The sequence below is a fragment of the Uloborus diversus genome, chromosome 4 (genome assembly GCF_026930045.1).
Source record: "Uloborus diversus isolate 005 chromosome 4, Udiv.v.3.1, whole genome shotgun sequence".
NCBI classification, from domain to species: Eukaryota; Metazoa; Arthropoda; class Arachnida; order Araneae; family Uloboridae; genus Uloborus; species Uloborus diversus.
In genome coordinates this window covers 45657589-45677235 of record NC_072734.1, presented here as the reverse complement: position 1 = coordinate 45677235, position 19647 = coordinate 45657589, and the positions used below count along the sequence as shown (strand labels likewise).

The 19647-nt window shown below is 32.3% G+C and overlaps 1 protein-coding gene across 2 annotated transcripts in view; it reads left to right on the top strand.

The window, feature by feature from the left end:
• Positions 1-103: 103 nt before the first annotated feature.
• The window catches only part of LOC129219683 (conserved oligomeric Golgi complex subunit 2-like), a 58256-nt gene continuing 38712 nt past the window's right edge, over positions 104-19647 (top strand). The window contains exons 1-6 of one of the 2 annotated variants that reach the window (XM_054853960.1): positions 104-340; positions 1386-1547; positions 6772-6837; positions 13063-13143; positions 13483-13556; positions 13686-13794. In XM_054853960.1, the coding sequence (XP_054709935.1) occupies positions 278-340; positions 1386-1547; positions 6772-6837; positions 13063-13143; positions 13483-13556; positions 13686-13794 (555 nt within the window). In that variant the 5' untranslated portion in view covers positions 104-277. The remainder of the gene's footprint in view (positions 341-1385; positions 1548-6771; positions 6838-13062; positions 13144-13482; positions 13557-13685; positions 13795-19647) is intronic. The other variant, XM_054853959.1, reaches the window with a different exon arrangement.

The window sequence follows — 19647 nt, the reverse complement described above, 5'->3', positions numbered from 1 at the left end:
CATAAATTAACTATAAAAACGTAAATAGTTTTAAATATTCTCCGTTCAGTTAATGTCTTGAGTGGCAACAAAACAAAAATGTGAGAGATCAGTTTGTTTGTTTACATAAATTTGCGAAATTACGCGCAGTTAAAGTGTTTAAGTTGTTCAAGAATGCCGTGCATATATTAAACAAGTCATAACATATCACAAAACCTCTCCTTTTTTTCTGGAAATCTTTCAAATTTTGTTTTTATGCCACTTTTATAGATATCTTGTTTTGCTTATTTACTTCAGAATGGATGCAATGCTAAATTCCAAAGCATCTTCTCTGTGTTTCGTCAGAGATGAATTTTCTTCTGTAAGTTAAAATATTTTATCTGTTAATTCATGTTTCGCAGTTGAAATAAACATTAATTTTTCAAGTGTAGTTCATAAATTATTATCTTCATTCTAAATTAAAATGTGTTTTAGTTTTTATTTCTTCTTTTGGATATGTAGTGTGAGATTACATTTTGCTTCTGAAAGGAAAATTATCATAGTATGAAACCCTTGGCGCGGTTTCAAAAATGTTTCGCCAAACTAATCAAATCAAAGGTGTTATGTTGCTATGAACAAGAAATTTATATAATAAAAATAGAAGTAAATGATCAAAATTGCATCCAAATTAAAAAACGCATGTTAATTATCATAAAAAAATTTAGCACAGTACCTATCCCCTTGTTACATCATGCCTCATTATATAGCTCATTCGGATGCTTTTCCTTTCTCCCGAAAACTAATTTATAGAAAAAAGTTGCTTTATGTTTGAATTTCCGAACACCTATATATTTCTCAAAAAAAAAAAAAAAAAACTGTTTTCTTCTTTCTTCAACTCATGAAAATGCCGGGTATGTGTTCTAAATTCATTGCAGTTTAAGCTGGAACTTTCAGTACATATTCCAACATAAAACATCATTTTTTAAATTCTTTTTGAAAGAAAGATTAGAGAGCTAACTTTATCTTTGATTAGTTAAAATTATTGTCCTTATGTGATAAATATGTTTTTGTAGGTGCACATGTCACTAATTTGTACATTAACAAAGTTGTTACTTTTATGACCTTAGTTACATCGTGTTTTCAGATATATTAAACACTACTTTATGTTAAGATAAATAAATACCTTTGTGCTGAATAGTAAAGTCAGTACAAATTTGTGCTTCTACTTACGTTGTTTGTTCTGACTTTACTACTTTATGTTGCCTAGATACCAAGATGTCACTTGTTATACATACATAATGACTTATTTAAAGCAATTAGCTACTATTATCATAAAATAAATTTTAATTTTTATAAAACATGTTCACTTTTAAATTTTCTGGTATTAATACTGCTATGATATCCTAAAAAGCTCTTTTAAATTTTAGGATGATTTTAGTGTGGACAAATTTGTTAGTGATTGCCGAAAATATGCATCTTTGGAAACAATGCAGGAAGACCTTAATTTGTATCATAAAATGCTATGTGCTGCACTGATTGAACTTATCAATCAAGATTACACAGATTTCTTGAATTTGTCTAGTAATCTGGTAAAGTATACATTACTTAAATAAGATTTTTCATATTGGGCTCAAACAATATATTGAATTTTATGTTTTTTTCCTTTGATTTTTTATGCTTATTTGAAGAGTTTTTATGTGGAGGGGGGTGGGGAGAGTGAGCTTCCTTATATGTTCCAAAAATTTCACACTGTCTTCAGAAAATTTTACTTTAGTCCACTATCATCCCTGGATTGACCCAACTGTGCAAAGTGGTCTGACTCCTCATGGTAGTGAGATAAAAACATAAAGTATCGGTGCAACACTCAAAATTAACTGCAGGCATGAAAAATAATACATAGTTGGTAGACAAAATTTTTAGTAATACTGCCTTTTGTTTCAACAATGTATCCAAGAAAACGAAAGGTGAACTTTTAAAATTAATTTATCTACCAATTTAGAAGCTAATCAGTATTTAATATTGAGAGAGATATTAATTTTAACAATTACAGTCAAACCTCGTTAAACCACCAACCTAGGTGACGGACTGAAAGTTGGCAGAAGTCAAGGATGATGTTTAACGAGATTTCTAGTCTTGCACAAATCCTTATTTTCGTAAAAATATGTTTGAAATCATATATTTTCTGTTTCAAATGCACTTTGAAAAAAAAACAGCAATTGGTTTTCCTGCGGTGTGTCACCAATAGTTCTTTGTCTATTTTTCCCCCCTAGAATTTGAAAATTATCGGCAATAAATTGATGGTTTGTGAATTGATTTTTATTCTGAAACACCCAAATCAGAATTTTTTTCCTTGGATGTTTAAGATTGCTTTCGACATCTTTGCAGAACGAAGTAAAAGGACATGATGCTACAGAATTATCGTACAAACTGCAGTTTTCTGAAGTCTGCATACATTGTCACTTAAAGGTTAAGCCCCCCCCCCCGACCAGAACAGAACAGAAAAAGGTAAAGAATGAATACTTTCATGGCAAAGTAGTGAAATGTCAAAAATGAAAAGATGGAAATGGGTGGGAGAGCTAATAAGATACAGTTATAAATTCGTGGAGATGTTGGAAACAATGCTCCTTAAGGACTGAGTGCAGCAGGGAGTGCATTAAACTGAAAAAGAGATAAGAAAGCTGGACACTTTTACCTGGTGCATAGCAATTAATGTAGGTGCATTTGTAGGCTTAGTGACAGGTGATTTCCCTTTGTACCTCATCATGGACATTCACTCTCCTAAATGGCTGATCTCCAAGCTTGAATTGTTTGACATGGTCTTTCAAGGTGACAGTTCAAACAGTAATATTATCATATCAAATATGCAATTTCCGTAAAAAATCAGTGTTGGATGGCAAGGTGGCGGTTTAAGGAGGTAATTTGTATTGCATTCCTATACAGTATGTTTTTTCCACCGCCTTTATTGGCAAGTTAAGAGGGTGGCGGTTGGGGGAGGGGCGGTTTAACAAGGTTTGACTGTATCAGATGATGCACATATCTGCAGCAAAATTATCTGTGCACAGCATGCGCCTATACAGTCAACGCTGGATATAACAACCATCTCTGCTCGATATAACGACCATCTCCTGCCCAAACGAAAAGGTCGTTATAACAAGTGGTCCTTATAAGAGGTAAAATTTTAAAATATATGCACATGCATCATTCATATTCCGTTGCTCCACTTAAATTGGCACTTTTTCAAAGATTCAAGTTAAATGCTCGAATTATTTTTTATCATAGGAGTTTTTAGGAAAGTTATGGGTGCATAATATTAAACAGAATTTAAAGTAAGAAAAAATAGGAAAAAAATTACTACATGCTTATTATAATTTATTTTCTGAAGATTAAAAAAGAAACAGTTGTTTGCCATTTTTCATGCACGTGATTTTTGCAAAGCATTATTTTCCATTTCAGTTACAGATGATAAATAGTGATTTTCTTGTCTTTCAAAGAAACATTTAAAAGTCCTTCAAGCATTCGAAACATTTTTCATACTAGGAATTTTGGTTTTCATTTCTTCTTCTTCTTCTGACAGATGTTTGTCACATTCTGCATCATAATCAATTTCATCATAATCGTCAAAACTTAACGCTTCATCCAATTTCATTTTCTTAGAAAAAGCATTTCATCATCATCGAAATTTTCATCTTGGATTGCCTGACCAATTACTTCAGCAGTAGATTCCGTTACCTTTTACTTTTTAAAATCAGCATGATGGAAGCAATTCTCGATGATCTTTTCTGAGGCTTCATTCCATGCTGCTTTGGAGAGATGTAAAGCTATAAGGATATCCACTTTGTAATCATCACCTTCCTCGAGTGCAGATACAAACTCTTAAAAGCCACGTGATCGAAAAATCAAACTAACAATACATCTGTCAACCCCTTTTCCCGAGGAATTTGGAAATTTCACTTTTTTCCCCCAATTTATTTTTTCTGTGCTGTGGTGAGTAGTAATCCCCCCCCCTTTCTCAAAGTTGGAGTAAACATTATATCAAAAGCAAATTAACATAGAGTTCATAGGGACAAAGTTGGAGCTTTTAACACCAATCATTATAATGGAATGGTCGCTATAATGAGCATCAACTGTATTATCTACCTATGCTCCTCAGTCTGCAAGGAGTAATCCCTTAAAGAGGTTTTTTCCCGAAAAGAGCTGATTGATCAAGAAACCTCTATGTAAAATTCTCTGGGGCCCAATTTAAGTGTAAGCACATGAAGCCCGGCTTAGGGGGTCCCTAGCCAGGGGTTGGGGGCAGAAATTACAAACTTTTTTTTTACATACATAATGTGTTCAACTGTTTTGAACTCTAAAATTTTGTTCAAAAATTTAATTGTTATTGCTGGCTCTCTTTCAACAAGTTTTATGAGTTCGGTGAAAGACTAACTCTACCCCATGAAGTGCAAAATTTATCAGGAGTGACATCTAGCATAGATTGAGACTGCTCGCACGTCACTCTTTGTTAGTATGGAGCTTACTGCTTCTGCTTAGGCCGTTTATTTTGTTTCTGTTAATTTACCCTGTTTCAAGATGTTTCTATCTTTTGTAATTGTTTATTTATGTAAATTTCAAATTACAAATACATTAATACATAAATTTAGTAACTTCAGAACTTACTTTTAAGATTGGATGAGGATGCACGGCCGATGCCGATTCAGATAACCGGCTTCCACTTAGTTGTGAAGGGAAATCATTCTAAATGGAGTGATGTTTTAGGCGGGGTTCCTCAGGGATCATTTTTGGGCCTCTTTTGTTTATTATTTTTATGAATGCCAGGGGCGGGTTCAGACAGAATTCTCGGAGGGGGCCATTTGGAAAAATAAGATGCTTTGGAAAATTTTTGAATTTTACAAATATCAATCTCTCACCTTTAACTAGAGCATCTTTTAAGGATTTTTCACTAGGCGACGCAAGTTTAACATAAAGGCTGCAATCTTCCCCATAATTTTCCTTTTCCTTAACTAACGTGTGCGTATATCGTCCCCTCAAAGTTGTAATCCTGTAATCACTACTGTGTTCTGAGGTGACTGTATAGGACTTCTGATTTAAGAGGAAACCCATATGAACCAATTGTAAATATAATATTAAATCCGAAGTAAAAGGAGGCCGAAGGGTTCCTCCCCTGGAAAACTTTCGAATTTTTAGTCTTAAAAACGCATTTTAGACGATCTTTGGTAATGTTAGGGGAGAAGAGGTCCGGTGGCACTCCCCTGTCTATTTTTCTAAATAGTAGCATTAAGAATGCAGTTTTAGACGATCTTTGATGATGTTAGAGGGAGGAGAGATTTGAGGTCTTATCTATGTAAATTTTTCGAATTTTTAATCTTCGAAATGGATTTTAACTGTCTTTCATAATGTTAAAGGCTTGGATGCGACCCCCCCCCCACCCATTTTTATTTTTTGAAATTGAAACCTTAACAATGCAAACATTATCTTTAATAATGTTAAGAAGAGGGAGGTTCGGGGTTTCTTCGGCGTATTTTTAAGCGCGTTAAAGGGAGGAGAGATTAAAAGGTCCATCCCCGGAAATTTTACTAATTTGTAGACTTAAAATGCATTCTAGACCATCCTTGGTTTGGTTAGGGGTTGGAGAGATTCTGAGGTTCACTCCCGAAAATTTTCAAAATTGAACTCTTTCAATTGTAAATGTATGCAATCCATGATTCATGAGTAAGTTTTAGAGGATCAGCAATTTTTCTAAATTGAAGCTCCAGAAACGTAATTCTTGAAGACTTTCAATGATATTAGGGAGGGAGGAGTTCTTCCCTGGAAACATTTAGATACTCAAGAGCTTAAAACAAAATTTAAGCCAATCTAGAACAATGTTGTCAAAAAGAAGAGGTGGAGGACCCTCCCCTGAAAACTTTTACAAGTTATTTTTTAAAAGGTGGTTTGTAGACGATCTTTGGTAATATTAACAAGTGGAAGAGGACTGGTTTGAGGGTCCAACTATTTTTGAAACTTTCTCATGGTGGCCATGGCCCCCTCTCATTGTTTTCCTTATTGTTAGACTTTGTATGTGTTACAAGGGAAATTTTTTGCTTTTTGTTTGCTCAAAAAAAGGGGATTTTAACTATTCTTGAAATGTTCTCGGAGGGGTCCATGGCCTCCTCCCTGGTTTCGCCCATGCAAGTTTAGTCAACAGTGCAGCATTGCAAATAACAAAGCCAGCAGATTGTTTAGGTTTATCGATAGATCTGTTTCAAACAAATCTAAGAAGGTTCTTCTTCCTTTATATAGGAATTAGTAAGATCTCATTTTTGGAGCATGCTGTTCAGTTTTGGTGGCTTCATTTGAGGAGAGATATTTCTGTATTGGAAAGGGTTCAAAGAAAAGTAACTAAACTAGTATAGGGACTTTCAGATTTAGATTATGATGCCAGACTTAACAGGCTTAATATGTATAGCCTGGAGCAGAAGGGATATGATTCAGTTGTTTAAATTTATCAAAATGAAAGATGTTAATGGGTTAAATTTTTGCTTGGAAAGCAGTACAAAGCTACTCAAATCTCAGGTTAACCTGGAAATTAGGAAAAATCACTAATTTAGTAGGGTCGTGGGCACTTGGAACAGCTTACCGATGAGGCAGTAATGAGCAAGCTGGTGGATAGCTTTAAGAAGGCCATTGATCTTTACTGGGGACTAATAAACTGACTAGGACCAGCCTAGCTGGGCCTAGAGCCTGTTGCTGGTCGTCACATTTGTATTTGAGTTACTGAAGTTTCAGTGTAGGTTCTGTAAAATGATATAAACATAGAAAATGCTGTATTTACAGGTCGGCTTGGATAAGAGCATTAAGAATGTAGCATCACCTTTGGAGCAATTGAAAAAAGAAATAGAGGTGGGTATTTTTTACTTTTATTCAGAGTTATTTTTCAATTTGAATTGAAATTGATGATATGCTTTGATATTAAAAAATCAGATCTAACTATCCACTTTCTTTAATTTGTATGCATTCAAATTCTATAAAGAGGGGAAGTCCGGGAGCCCTGTTCCACTTGCCTACTTTTTGTTTTTTTTCCCCTTATCAAAATAATTAAATGATTTAATGTATCTCACCATCGCATTTTTTTTTCTTTTTTTTGAAAATGTTCAATTCATTAAATTGTTTTAGAATATTATTTTTTTAAAACAAAACTTTGATGTGAAGTGGACCAATATGCCCTGGGCCCAGGCTTCATTGATCCACACTGCGAAAAATTTCTGCTACAATTTTAATGACAAATATTATCTAGTAGACTAACCTGTTCTCTTTTGTGTTTTAAATGAAAAAAAAAAAAGTTTAAAGATTATTATGACATTAAATTAAGACAGATATTACATGATAAACTTCTACTTCATATACTACTACTTTTTATGCCAGAACCACATTCATTCTTTCAAGATTCAGCAAAACTTGAGTCTTTATCAACTTCTCTGTTGCAATTAGCAAAATATTTCTTTTCCAATTGCTCTTTGTTTTTGTGGTCATCTAAAAGTGCACCAATGTATACTACATTATCTTGGTCTGAAAAAGTGTTGTCATATTGTTTTTCTAAGGCAAAAAATAAAGAAACTTACTACAAATAACTGTGAACTACACTGCTTGACAATTGCTAAGGAACAATTACATTTTTTGGAATAGTTAAGAATATATAATGATTATAGAAACAGAACGAAATGTATAGTTAGTAGGGAGGATGTGCCTTTATTATAAGTACAAAATAATACAGATATTAATGCATCAAAGAAGTAAAAACTTAAAAATAAAAAAAATAATCCTACTTAGATGATTTTCATATAGCCGCAAAAAATGATCTAGGTCAGAATGATGGAGACACGAGAACCTTAATATGATGTATGATTACCAGGGACACTAATGTACAATTTACATCTGTTTTCCATACTCCCCACTAATTATTGAGGAGTGCTTGGGGGATGTTTTCCCACTCCTCTCTCAATGCGGATTTGAGTTCTTCTACTGTTTTGGGAGGGACGGTTCTTAGCGCAACATGTCTGAAAAGAGCTTCCCAGGCAAGTTCAATTAAATTTAAGTCGGGAAAGTAAACAGGCCACTGCATACGGAGAATGTTTTCACTTTACAGTGTGTCTGACACTTCAATGCTCCAGTGTGGCCATGTATTGTCGTCCGTAAAAAGAAAGTCTGGACCTACAGCCCCCCTAAAAAGACGAACATGGTCCAGCATAACATCTCTGCAATACATTTGCGAAGCATCGCTTTCTTATTCAAAAATGTGAAGCGGTGTTCTGCCATTGTGCATGATGCCTGCCCACACTATGACGACTGAGCCGTACCGATCACGTTCACAAGCAAATTTCTGCGCATAACGTGTTCCACGCTCTCTCCACAGTAGTTGGTGACCAGAATCACTTGTCACACTGAAACGAGATTCGTCAGAGAATATCACTCTAGACCAATTTTGACGATCCCACCAACATGTTCCTTACACCAGAGTAATCTCTCTCGACGACGGCGTAGTTGAACTTGGATGCAACGTACGGACTTCCGTGCATACAAACCGGCATTATTTACTCGCTGTGAGGTGGTTCTTGCAGAAACATGCGTACCGGTAGTAGATGTTAGATTTGCAGCTATGTGTCCAGGAGTGAAATTTCTGTTTCTTTTTGCCACGTGGGCTACATAGCGATCCTCTGAAGTTGTGGTGCTCCTACCACGACCCCCGGTATGCTTTTGCAAAACTTTTTCACCTTCAGCGGCCGTCTTTAATCGAGAGATGGCCCTTTTTTATACACCCATTGCAGCAGCAACAGTGGTGACACTTTGACCTGCTTCCAGTCGTCAAAACGCTCGTCCACGATCGTAGATACTCAAATAATGTCTTGCTGACATTTTACTCTTAAGTATTTCAAGAACCAAACAGAATTTTAGAGAAAAACCTTTTTTAACATCCAGCACTATTTTTGTTAAAAACCGAACAGCATGAATTTTCGTACGAATCTTGAGTGTGTATGCACTGTCTTTTATACACATAACGAGTCTTGATCTACCACGCCATCTGAACTTGAATTTATTTTCATTGGCCAGGTGGTTGAGGTACAAATTTGCATAAATCACTTGTTCCTTAGCAATTGTCAAGCAGTGTAAAAGAACTTACTTTAAGAGAGGAATTCAATTTCTTATTCCATTCTTCAGGAAGAAAATTTAAAATAAAAAAAGTTGCAGAGTTTTGAAAGTTACTCACTTAGAACTACCAAAATTATTGCTTTCTGAAACAAAATTTTTTCGCTATGCCATGGAATTTGATTGTAAGATGCTTCGGTCAAAGGTGGTAGCAAGAAGGGGGCAAAGCTTGCGAAGTACACCTCTAAAGATCCGTACACAAACCTGCTGCAGGTCGTTTGCACGAGCCAGGCACTGAAGGTGGCTAGCAGGGCCAGATTTGGAAGTGTGGAGGCCCTGGGGCAACGAAGGAGTGGAGGCCCCAATCAGGATTCGAAAAGATCATCATATTTTCGAAAATATCCAATACTTTGATGTAAGATAAGATAAGATAGATAAGATAAAATTTATTAACAAACAAAATACACATACATAACAGTAAGCAAAATTAAAAAAGTAAAGTTAAAAAAACTTACAAATTATAAAACATAAATTACAAACTTCATAACAAAATATTAAGAAAATCTTGACTATAGTTCAACACGAGTTAGTATTAAATTCACACTAAAGAGCGCCAAAGGCACTGTCCGCAGTGTTTTTTAATGGGTTTAGTATGGAGTACAAACACAAATATGTATTAACAGAAATATTTACAAATTAATTTTACACAAGTAGTAAAAATTTTACACAGAACAATTATTGGACTGTTTGACTCCAGAAAAAAAAAAAAAACACAATAACTCGTATTGAAACATTCAATAGTATAAAAATTACAATACAAAATCCCCCCGGTTGGCAAGTCAGTATATTTTGTCAGCTAAAAATTAATTGTTGATAGAATGTCATTATTTTGTATATATTCATTGACCCCTTGTTTATATTTTTTAAAGTTCTTCTCATTCCTAACATCTTCCGTTAGTTCATTAAACAGCCGGGGTGCCAAGTAAAAGAATTGCTTTTTAATAATCGTTTTATTTGGTTTTATAACTTTATATTGTTTACCTGAAATTCAAGTATTATATTGTTTTTCATTAATTTCAAACCAGTTATTGTTGTTATGCAAAAAATACAATATTCTCTGTGCATATTTTTCTCTGATATTATAGATTTTCTCTGACTTTTGTAAAATAGTATCGTTTTTATTAAGTTCTTATTTAGATCCATAAATTATTTTCAAAATTTTTGCATAAGTTCTATTTAAATTGGTAAGATTTGTTTCATAATCACCTCCGCATGCACAAATACCATATGTAATTATTGAATTTATCCAAGCATAAAATAAACATCTAAGAAACTTTTTCCCAACTATATTTCTCAATAGATAGAGCCAATGTATTCTACCTCTTAATTTCTTCACAACTTTATCAGTATGGCATTTCTATTTTAAATTTTCACTAAAAGTTATACCTAAATAATTTATATTTTCGACTCTTTCTATGGTAGGGCAGTTACAGCAAATTTGTGCAGTCACATGTTGGTTCGTGATATTTTATGCCTAAATCAATTTTATTAATTCCATTCTTTTTTAAATCAAACTTTATGTATTTTGTTTTATTTATATTAAGAGATAACATATTGTCAGTTAACCATTTATTTATAGCAGTTAAATCAAGTTCCATTTGGTTTTTTATATCATTAATGCTCTTTGCAGTATATGTTAATGCTGTATCATCTGCATATAGAGTAATTGTACCATATAATTTAATGTATGACATGTCATTAATATATATTAAAAAAAGTAATGGACCTAAAATTGATCACTGAGGGACTCCCGTTTTTGTTGTTTTATATTTGCTGATACAGTTATTTAGTTTTGTTGCTTGTTTTCTGTCCGTGAGATAGGATAATATCCATTTGTAAGGTATTCCTCTTATTCCAACATTGTATACCTTTTTTTTCAAAATCTTTATGCTTACACTGTCAAATGCTTTACGTAAATCCAAGAATACTGCTGAAGTTTCATAGTTTTCGTAATGTTCGCATAAATTTCACCTGCTAATTTTAATACAGCTTTTTCAGTATTTCTGTTTTGCCTAAATCCGTATTGTGCGTTATGGAAAAAATCATATTTTTCTAAGAAATTCATCAACTGAGAGCTATAACATTTTTCCAATAATTTTGAGAATATTGGTAGAACTGAGATAGGTTTGAAATTATTACAGTCATCTTTAGCATCTGATTTGTGTATCGGTGTAATTATTGCTTTTTTTAGATCTTCTATGAATTCCCCTCTTTGTAGACTAATATTGATGATTTTTGTCACAATTTCTATATGATAATTAGCAATTATCTTAAGTGCATTACTTGTAATTCCGTCATGTCCCGGTGTTTTGTCATTTTGCATATTATCAATAATATTTTTAACCTTACTTATTTCCATTGGGTAAATATACATAGAATTTGTTTGGTGTGTTATGTTATTATCATAGTTTGATGCTTTATCGCCGTTTATTTCCACACAACAATTTATAAAAAAAGTCATTAAATTTTTCAACTAGTTCATTGCTGTTATCTACATCGATGGAATTCTTATTCTGAATCCCTGTAATATCTTTAATAATATTCTATTGTTTTCTTCCATCTTTTCCAGCATGGACAAATTTTTTATGAAAAAAGTCCTCTTTTTCTTTTTTAATCAACTTTTTTAATTGTTTATTGTATTCTTTATAATTATTTTTATATTCCTTATTATAAGGAAATTGTTTTGTTTTTTTATATAATTTTTCTTTTTTATTGATCATATTTACTAACTCTTGTGTAATAACATTGTTTTTTTAATTTATTAGCTTTTTTTATCTTCTTGTTTTTTTCCATGAATTCCTTAATTTTACTGATAAAAGTGTTATAAATCTCATTTATCTCCACATGTTTTCATCTATTAATCTAGAGAAATTAATTTCTTTAATATCCTGTTCAAAAGTTCTATAATCCATGAATGTTTTAATTATTTGCTTGCTACTCCGATTACGTTTCAAATGTTTTTCTAATAATTTTTTGTTATCAATTTTTACTAGTAATGCATAGTGATCGGTTATTGTTGTTTTATGTACTGCAGCTGTTACTGCTCTATCTATTCTGTAATTACATTTATAAAAGACATGATCAATACAGGATGAGCTTAGGTCATTACACCTAGTTGGTATATCAACATATTGCTTGAAACTCATAGTGTACATAGTATTAATATAATCATTTGTTGTCGTGTTATTCTGTAAAGTATCAATGTTTATGTCACCAATATACAAAATGTTTTTACATGCAATTCCTTTTACCTTTTGTTCAAGTTCTAATATATAATCATTTATACTACATTCAATAGCCCTGTAAATAAAAACTATAAAAAAATCAAGTTCCTTATTATACAAGTATAATGCCTCAGCAGTATTCATTAAAATACTCTGATCAGAAAAGTAGTATTTCTCTTTAATATAAGCTATGACTCCCCCTAATCTATTTCTTTCTCTTGTATTATAAAGTTTGTTATACCCCTTAAGATTATAATTATCAATTTCACATTCCTTAATCCATATTTCACTTAATAACAAAATATCTATATCCATATTTTCAATTGTTATCAAGAGTTCATCTAAATTTTGCCTTATATATACGAACATTTTGGATAAGATCATCATATTTTCGAAAATATCCGATACTTTGATATATATACGAATATTTTGATATATATCTATGTATATATCCTATATTTTCGACCCGTGAAAGTTAGGATATTTTGTAAAAATTTTACTGTGGGGGCCCCTTTGTTGTGGAGGTCCCGGGGTAGTAGCCCCGCCTGCCCTCCCCTAAATCCGGCCTTGGTGGCTAGTTTTATAATAAGCCTTGTAGTTTTTCAGTTTTGATTGCAAATTTGTACCTTCCTAAAACCCCCTCAAAAACATAAATATAGTCATAATATTTTTCTTCGCTAATTTTTTTTTTTATTTGCAGGACTCCAAAAAGAATTTGGATGAAACATCTGATTCTGCTCATGCATTATTTGTGGAAAGAGATTCTACACATAAGATGAAGGCATGTATACTTCTAGTTAACACAATTTTTGTTAACTTTTGTTTCCTATTTCTTTAAATCAAGGTAAATAAAGTTCATTTTCATGCTTTACGGGGGGGGGGGGACAACTACACAAATGCCAGGTCGCTGCGGTAAATACATATTGGTAGCCATTTCCATATTCCTCAGACAGGTATTATCTATGAATAAAACCGATTTGTCTTTTGTTTTCTTGTAGGCAATATTTTTTCCTGTTTGTGTTTTTTATTAGATTGCATCTTGTAATTTTTATTGTAAAATCTTTTTAGTGTTCATTTGGTAGATTTTTTTTTCAAATTAGTAAACAAATTTTAATTACAGGTTTTAGTTAAGCATGTTCTTTGCGTTCTGCATGGACTCAAGAAAATTGAAGATATTAAACCTGAAGAAAAAGAGTAAAGTATTTACTTCCTTGAATATTTTGAAAATAAGTGACTTTAATTTATTTTTGGAAGAAATTATTTTTCATAGGAAGTCACTAGAATGCATTCTAATACTGACATTTTTTTGTTATTTTTTTAAAGAAGCTTACCTTTGGATGTTTTAGAGAGACTAGCATTTGACTGGAACTTAGTTAGATTTCACAAGAAAAAAGTGTCTGCAGTTTCAAGTGTCTTGGATCATAAAACAGAGGTAATACTTATTGTTTCAACCATTGTTATAAAGTTTCTGACAAAGGAATATCTAACATTTGTTTTTATTTATGCTCATGTGTTTATGCGAGATGCACAGGTCTTTGAAAGCTTTTAATTGTCAATAATTAAGAACAAAAAATATTTTTAGATCTCTCTCTCCTCTTTTTTTTTTTTTTTGATGACATAAGCATCACAAAAATAAAAAGCTAAGTTTTGGGACCCTTTACTTTTTTTACATATTTTTGCAAGGAGTAAAATCTAATTAGTGTCAAAAATACATAAAACGATAATAATAAATTAATTAATAAATTGTAGTTTTAGACAGGGTTGTTTGGTTTAAAACAAATGTTTAAAAAAACCACTTGGGTTTTTTTTTTTTCAAAAATTTTTTTTCTTTTTTTTTTGAAAAGCTTCATTGTTTTCTCTTGAATGTTTTCATAAATTTACATATTATTGCAAAGAGTGAAATCTAGTTAGTGCAAAGTAACTATCAAAGCTTGATGGATAGATTATAGATTAAATAAATTTAGAAACTTATATTTTTTAAGGTAATGCAAGTTTGCTAAATAGTTTTTCTTTTTTCTTTTTCTTTTTTTAAATTAATGCAGCTTTCCTATTAGGTACATAAATATACAAAGCAGACCAACTAAGTTTTTCTAAAATGATATGGAAAAAAAAATCTAAGTAGCTCATTTTTTATTTATTCAATTACCGTTATTTTTCAGTCTTGCATTTCAAAATAATCCAAAAAGAATATTTCGACCAAAACTTCATTTACCACCTAATTTGCTTGATTACTTAACATTTATTGAGATAGACTATGTACCATTGAAGCAGTGCATAGTGTATATAATGCTAGAATTTTTAAATGAGAAGAGAGAGAAAATAACTACAGAAGTGTTCAAGAGCACTTAGAGTAGGCATAAAATTACGCTTATACCTGCACACTTTTTGTATCCCCGATAGGCGATGCAGTCCGAGCAAGAAACTAAAATATATAAAATTATGGAAATAGAAAATATCCATGTAACTCAATGCTCTTATAAAGCAAATTTAATGGCAAATTTTCACCTTTCAAAGAACTTTTTTTTCATCCCAGTATCATGTATGAATGGTAGAATAATCAATAAATATTTTTATGTCAGCCTTCAGTTTTAAAATATGTTAAAAGAGTATTTTCATACTGAGGCTTTTAATTAACATGATTTTTTTTTCTTTGATAAAAAAATTGTATTCCTAAAGGATAAATAATGTCTACAATGGAAAATATAATGATCTTCTTTAAACCTATTTGTCCTGTTTTTATAATTGTTGTCACTGATACATTAGGTAAAAAAATTACATGATTTGTAACTTTATTTTTAAAGCTTTAAACAAAATATGCATTGATCTTTTGATTTTTAAAGTTCTGTAATGTGCATCAGACTTGTGAGTCATTCGTAGATACTGCAAACTCCTTTCCATGTTTAAGAATGCATGATTTCAATTTTACTTTTATTTTTTTACAAGCGGTACCCGCACGACTTTGCCCTTTAGTAGAAAACTAAAAAGTCATTTGGTTTGCCTGTATATTTACTAATAATGGATGATGAATTTCTCGCCAATTTGCTACAATCATTTGCTTGTACATGTTATGGTTCCACGTTATGATCATTTAGAAATTTACTCGAAATAGAAAAAGAACAAAATCGAATTTTCGAAAAATCACTTTGAGGTGCACATTAGGGTGGGCCGAAATAAGCCGAAATTTTTTTTTTTTCGAAATCAATTTTTGGATAGCGCGCAAAAGTTGCGTGATGAGCTAGTTAGCACTCACAAAATTTTTTCTTGGATATTAAAAAATATCTAGCCGGCGCTATTTGACACTAAAAAACCGAAAAATATGAGAAAAATAAATTTTTGTCGAAATTTTTTTAAAAAAACTAAATTTCAAATATTTTGCTGGAATGCACCGAAAATGTTACATAATGAGCCAGTTCGAGCCCATAAAATGTTTCATTGCTTTTAATGAGCATTTAACCGCTCCTTTCGGACATCAAAAATTTGGAGAAAAATGAAAAAATATTGAATTTTTTTAAAAACTAGTGTGAAAATTATTTTTCAAAATTAAATCATAGACTAATTAATTACATAGCACTATTAATCATAGTAATTATTATCACGCAATAATATCATACATTTTCCAGAATTACATATAAAGATAATAAAATTTTGAAAAAGAAATCTTCAAATTTGATTTATAATACCTCATGCATAAAGAATATTATTTTTTGGAATAATATTGTCCCTGTTATCAAATGATGGAAGTTCTTTCCTAGCTTGAAGTTTGGCACGAATGTATCCATCTTGTGCAGTTTCACCACGAACTTATATTGCAGCTTCGGTTATTAGTTTCACACAACGTTTCACAGCTTCCGTGTGACAGGGAAACTTCTCGAAACAGCTGTAGGCTGTTTCGAGAAATATGCACATTTGCACATTTCTTTCAATTGTTGGTCTTTTAGATGCATTATAAGAGGGGGCTCTGTTGCAACACAGTTTGCCCAATGAACTAAATCAACATAATCAATGGCTTCAAAATTGAGTTTAGGACGCTTAAAAAATCGTAACCATCCAAGCTCTTTGTCTTCTTATTTCTAGAGTTCAGAATGCACCTAACAACATTGTCAACAGTAGCTGCTCAGGATGAGCAAAATATGCATTATTTGTTACCTTATCCATTTTTCCAATAGCCATTTTTCTTATTGTCCTTTGATTTTGTCTATCAGGGACTTTTGCTTTTTTTCTGCAATTACACGAACATAAATCTGCGCATTTGCAGGCACAATCGTCAAAGTCGTAGCCTCTGCTTTAAATTTGCCAGTTTTGATTGTAAAAGTTGCGTCTTTATATTTTTAGCATTTTTTGTTGCGCTACTATATTTAGAATGATAAGATAAAATCATGGCAATCACTCTTCTTATCGAAACAAGGGGTAGGGAAGCACGTCCCCAAATATCAATAACTTTTTTTGCAACTACAGCGGCCACACTTACTGAAGATGGTTGCTTACTTCCTTCCCCCTTTATTTGCATCTTAGTGATTTGATAACATCTGATAATGTCCTTATATGTTGGAAGAAATAAATCATCGGGAGGAGACAAATCTCTTCCAGGTCCAAATAGAAGACTACTTGTGCTTGCTCGCGTTACTTTCTTTTTCGCGCGTTTCTACGAAACAGTCGTGTTGTATACCAAAACGAAGATAATAATGCAATGACATTCGAAATGTCCGGCTCCCGTTTAAAAGACTTCAGAGGATTCACATTTTTTTAATACTCAAGGACTCTATTTGTCAAACATATATAAAATAGTTATAACATAATCTTAGGAATAATAGAAGCAGTTGAGCGCCTTTTATTATCCAGGAGAAACAATTGGAACCGAAGATTAAAAAATTATCATCTTATGTAACTATTTTTTATTTGAGTGTGTGCATTTTTTAAAATTGGCGTACAAATGTCACATAAAATTGATTGAATTTTCACTGTTTTTTCTAAGTAACGTATTGCGTAACATTTCAGTATTTACTTATTTTGAATCTACTTTAATTTTTTTTTTTTTTTTTTTCATTTTTCCCATGTGTCAGTCTTAAAGGAGAGTAGCTAAATATTCTACGAATGTATAAAAGTCTTTGAGGATTTAAACTAATTCACTGACAGATACTTCTAATGTTTGCTGAAACTAGCTTCAAACTTTTATTTTTAACCCCCCCCCCCCCCTATTTTCTTTTTCTTTTTTTGGAAAATGCATTTTTGCCCTTTTTATCAGTTTTTCAAGGTCAAATAGCGTCGGCTAAATATTAAACAAATTTAGCGAAATTTTTTATGGGTAATAACGGGCCCATACAGCAACTTTTCCGCACTTTCCAAAAACAGATTTCCAAAAAAAGTTTTTTCGGCCCACCCTAGTGCACATTCTCATGCTATAAACCAGTGTTGCGAACCCCTGGGGGTTCGTGACAGGTTTTCAAGGGGTTCGTGAAAAAAATATTGTAATGGCAGAGTTTTAACATGCCTCTGTCTGATGAAGTTTCATGTTCAGGTGGTTTCAGGCAAATATTGCTCCTTTTTTATTTGTTTGTCTCTTGCACATTCAGTACTCTTAACGTGAAAATATTTGCATTCTTCCTGACATATTTAACATTTAAATAGTTTACTCTTCCATTGACAATGATAGCCCTGAAGAAATGCTAAAAAACTCTACTTATGAATACAATGTTCTCAAATGAAAGAATTTGAAAGCTTTCGTTTCCCCAGAAGCTTCTGATTGGAAAGATTGATTAAACTTGATGAAAACATTACATGGAGCATATACGAGCATCTAAAATATTTTGATGTTTACAGACCCCGAAGAGTTCCTATTTTTCCTACTTTTTAGAGCTCTCTCCTTATTTTCCTACTTTTTCCTTTTTTTTCCTACTTTTTCTTTCTTTAGTATAGCACTTCTAATTGTGCATTTTTTCTTATTTTTACAATGCCACACCGATAATTTTCTGAATGTTTCAATTTTAAAAAGCGAAAGAAACAAGCGAATCCTAAGGTTTTAATTCACTGACTACAGTAATTTCTGGAAGGAGCACTGCGGCGTCTGCGTGCTTAAATATTCGTAAGTGACTTTTATACCGTTGCGGCTTTTATGATCGACCTTTCTTTTTATCGCCCCGACTTCAGTCCTACTGTTTTAACGAAACAATAAAGAAACAAATACTTGTGCATTATGATGCAATTATATATTATTTACCCCTCAATTAGAAGCTTTAATTAAAGTAAACGGCCGACTGTCCAAAACGTGCAGGAAAAGCCGAATTTCTAATTTGCCAATTTTTTGTATAGTTGATTACAAGTGAAATGGAGCTCAATTTAAACCGAAAGGCAATGAAAAATCATAAAAGGAACGTTAGGAAGTAAAAAATGAAAACCTGTACACTGTACATATTTTATTGATGTTAGTACAAAATAAAAGGCACAGATAACAGAAATTCGCAAAAACGGATCACTATAAAATTTCATTTTCTTTCCTTGCAAAGAGTGTATTTGCAAAAAAAAAAAAGAAAAACCTAGATGGGCAAAACGTTCCCGACTTTTGGAGAAAAACCAAAAATCCATTTAAATGCGAAATTCCGTTTTTATTTCTTTACATTTTTAAAAGTTGGGGATAGAACCACAAGCAAATATGTACTGGATGTTTTTTCTTTTCTTTTTAATGGGTATTTTCTACTATGACATCATCAATATCGAGGAGTTTGCTCATAATTTTTATGTACTGCATTTATGGCAATGCGGCATTTCAGAACATATAAATTTTTTTTACAGACTCTTACCCTTTTCGGGGTGCGGCAATTATACCAGTGCGGCTTATCTGCTGTAAGTTATTGTACTCAGGGCGCCTGATTTAATGGGGGGGGGGAAGAGATATATGCTGGCATTTGATACCAGGTACTCCCCCCCCCCCCTTACTCTCAATTTCGTGAACAATTTCCGAATGAATATTTTTGTCGTATGATGAGGATCGAACGAAACTACATGTCTTCGCTTTTATGCACAGAGAAACATTAGTAACTGATTTTTTCTTTGATAAAAATGTTACGTTTACCATGCATGTATTTTTCCTTTTTTTCAGTGACAAATTTTGGAACAAGAAAGAGGTAAAAAGTCATCAAACCAATAAAACAATATTCGTTTTTATTGCTTGATTCAAATTAAAACTGGCTCGTCATTCTGATTTTCCCCCAACAGCGGTGGCCAGCAAAGGATGTATACTGAATGCAAATTTTATCTGAAAACAACAAAAACCGCACAAACTTGTCTAGTT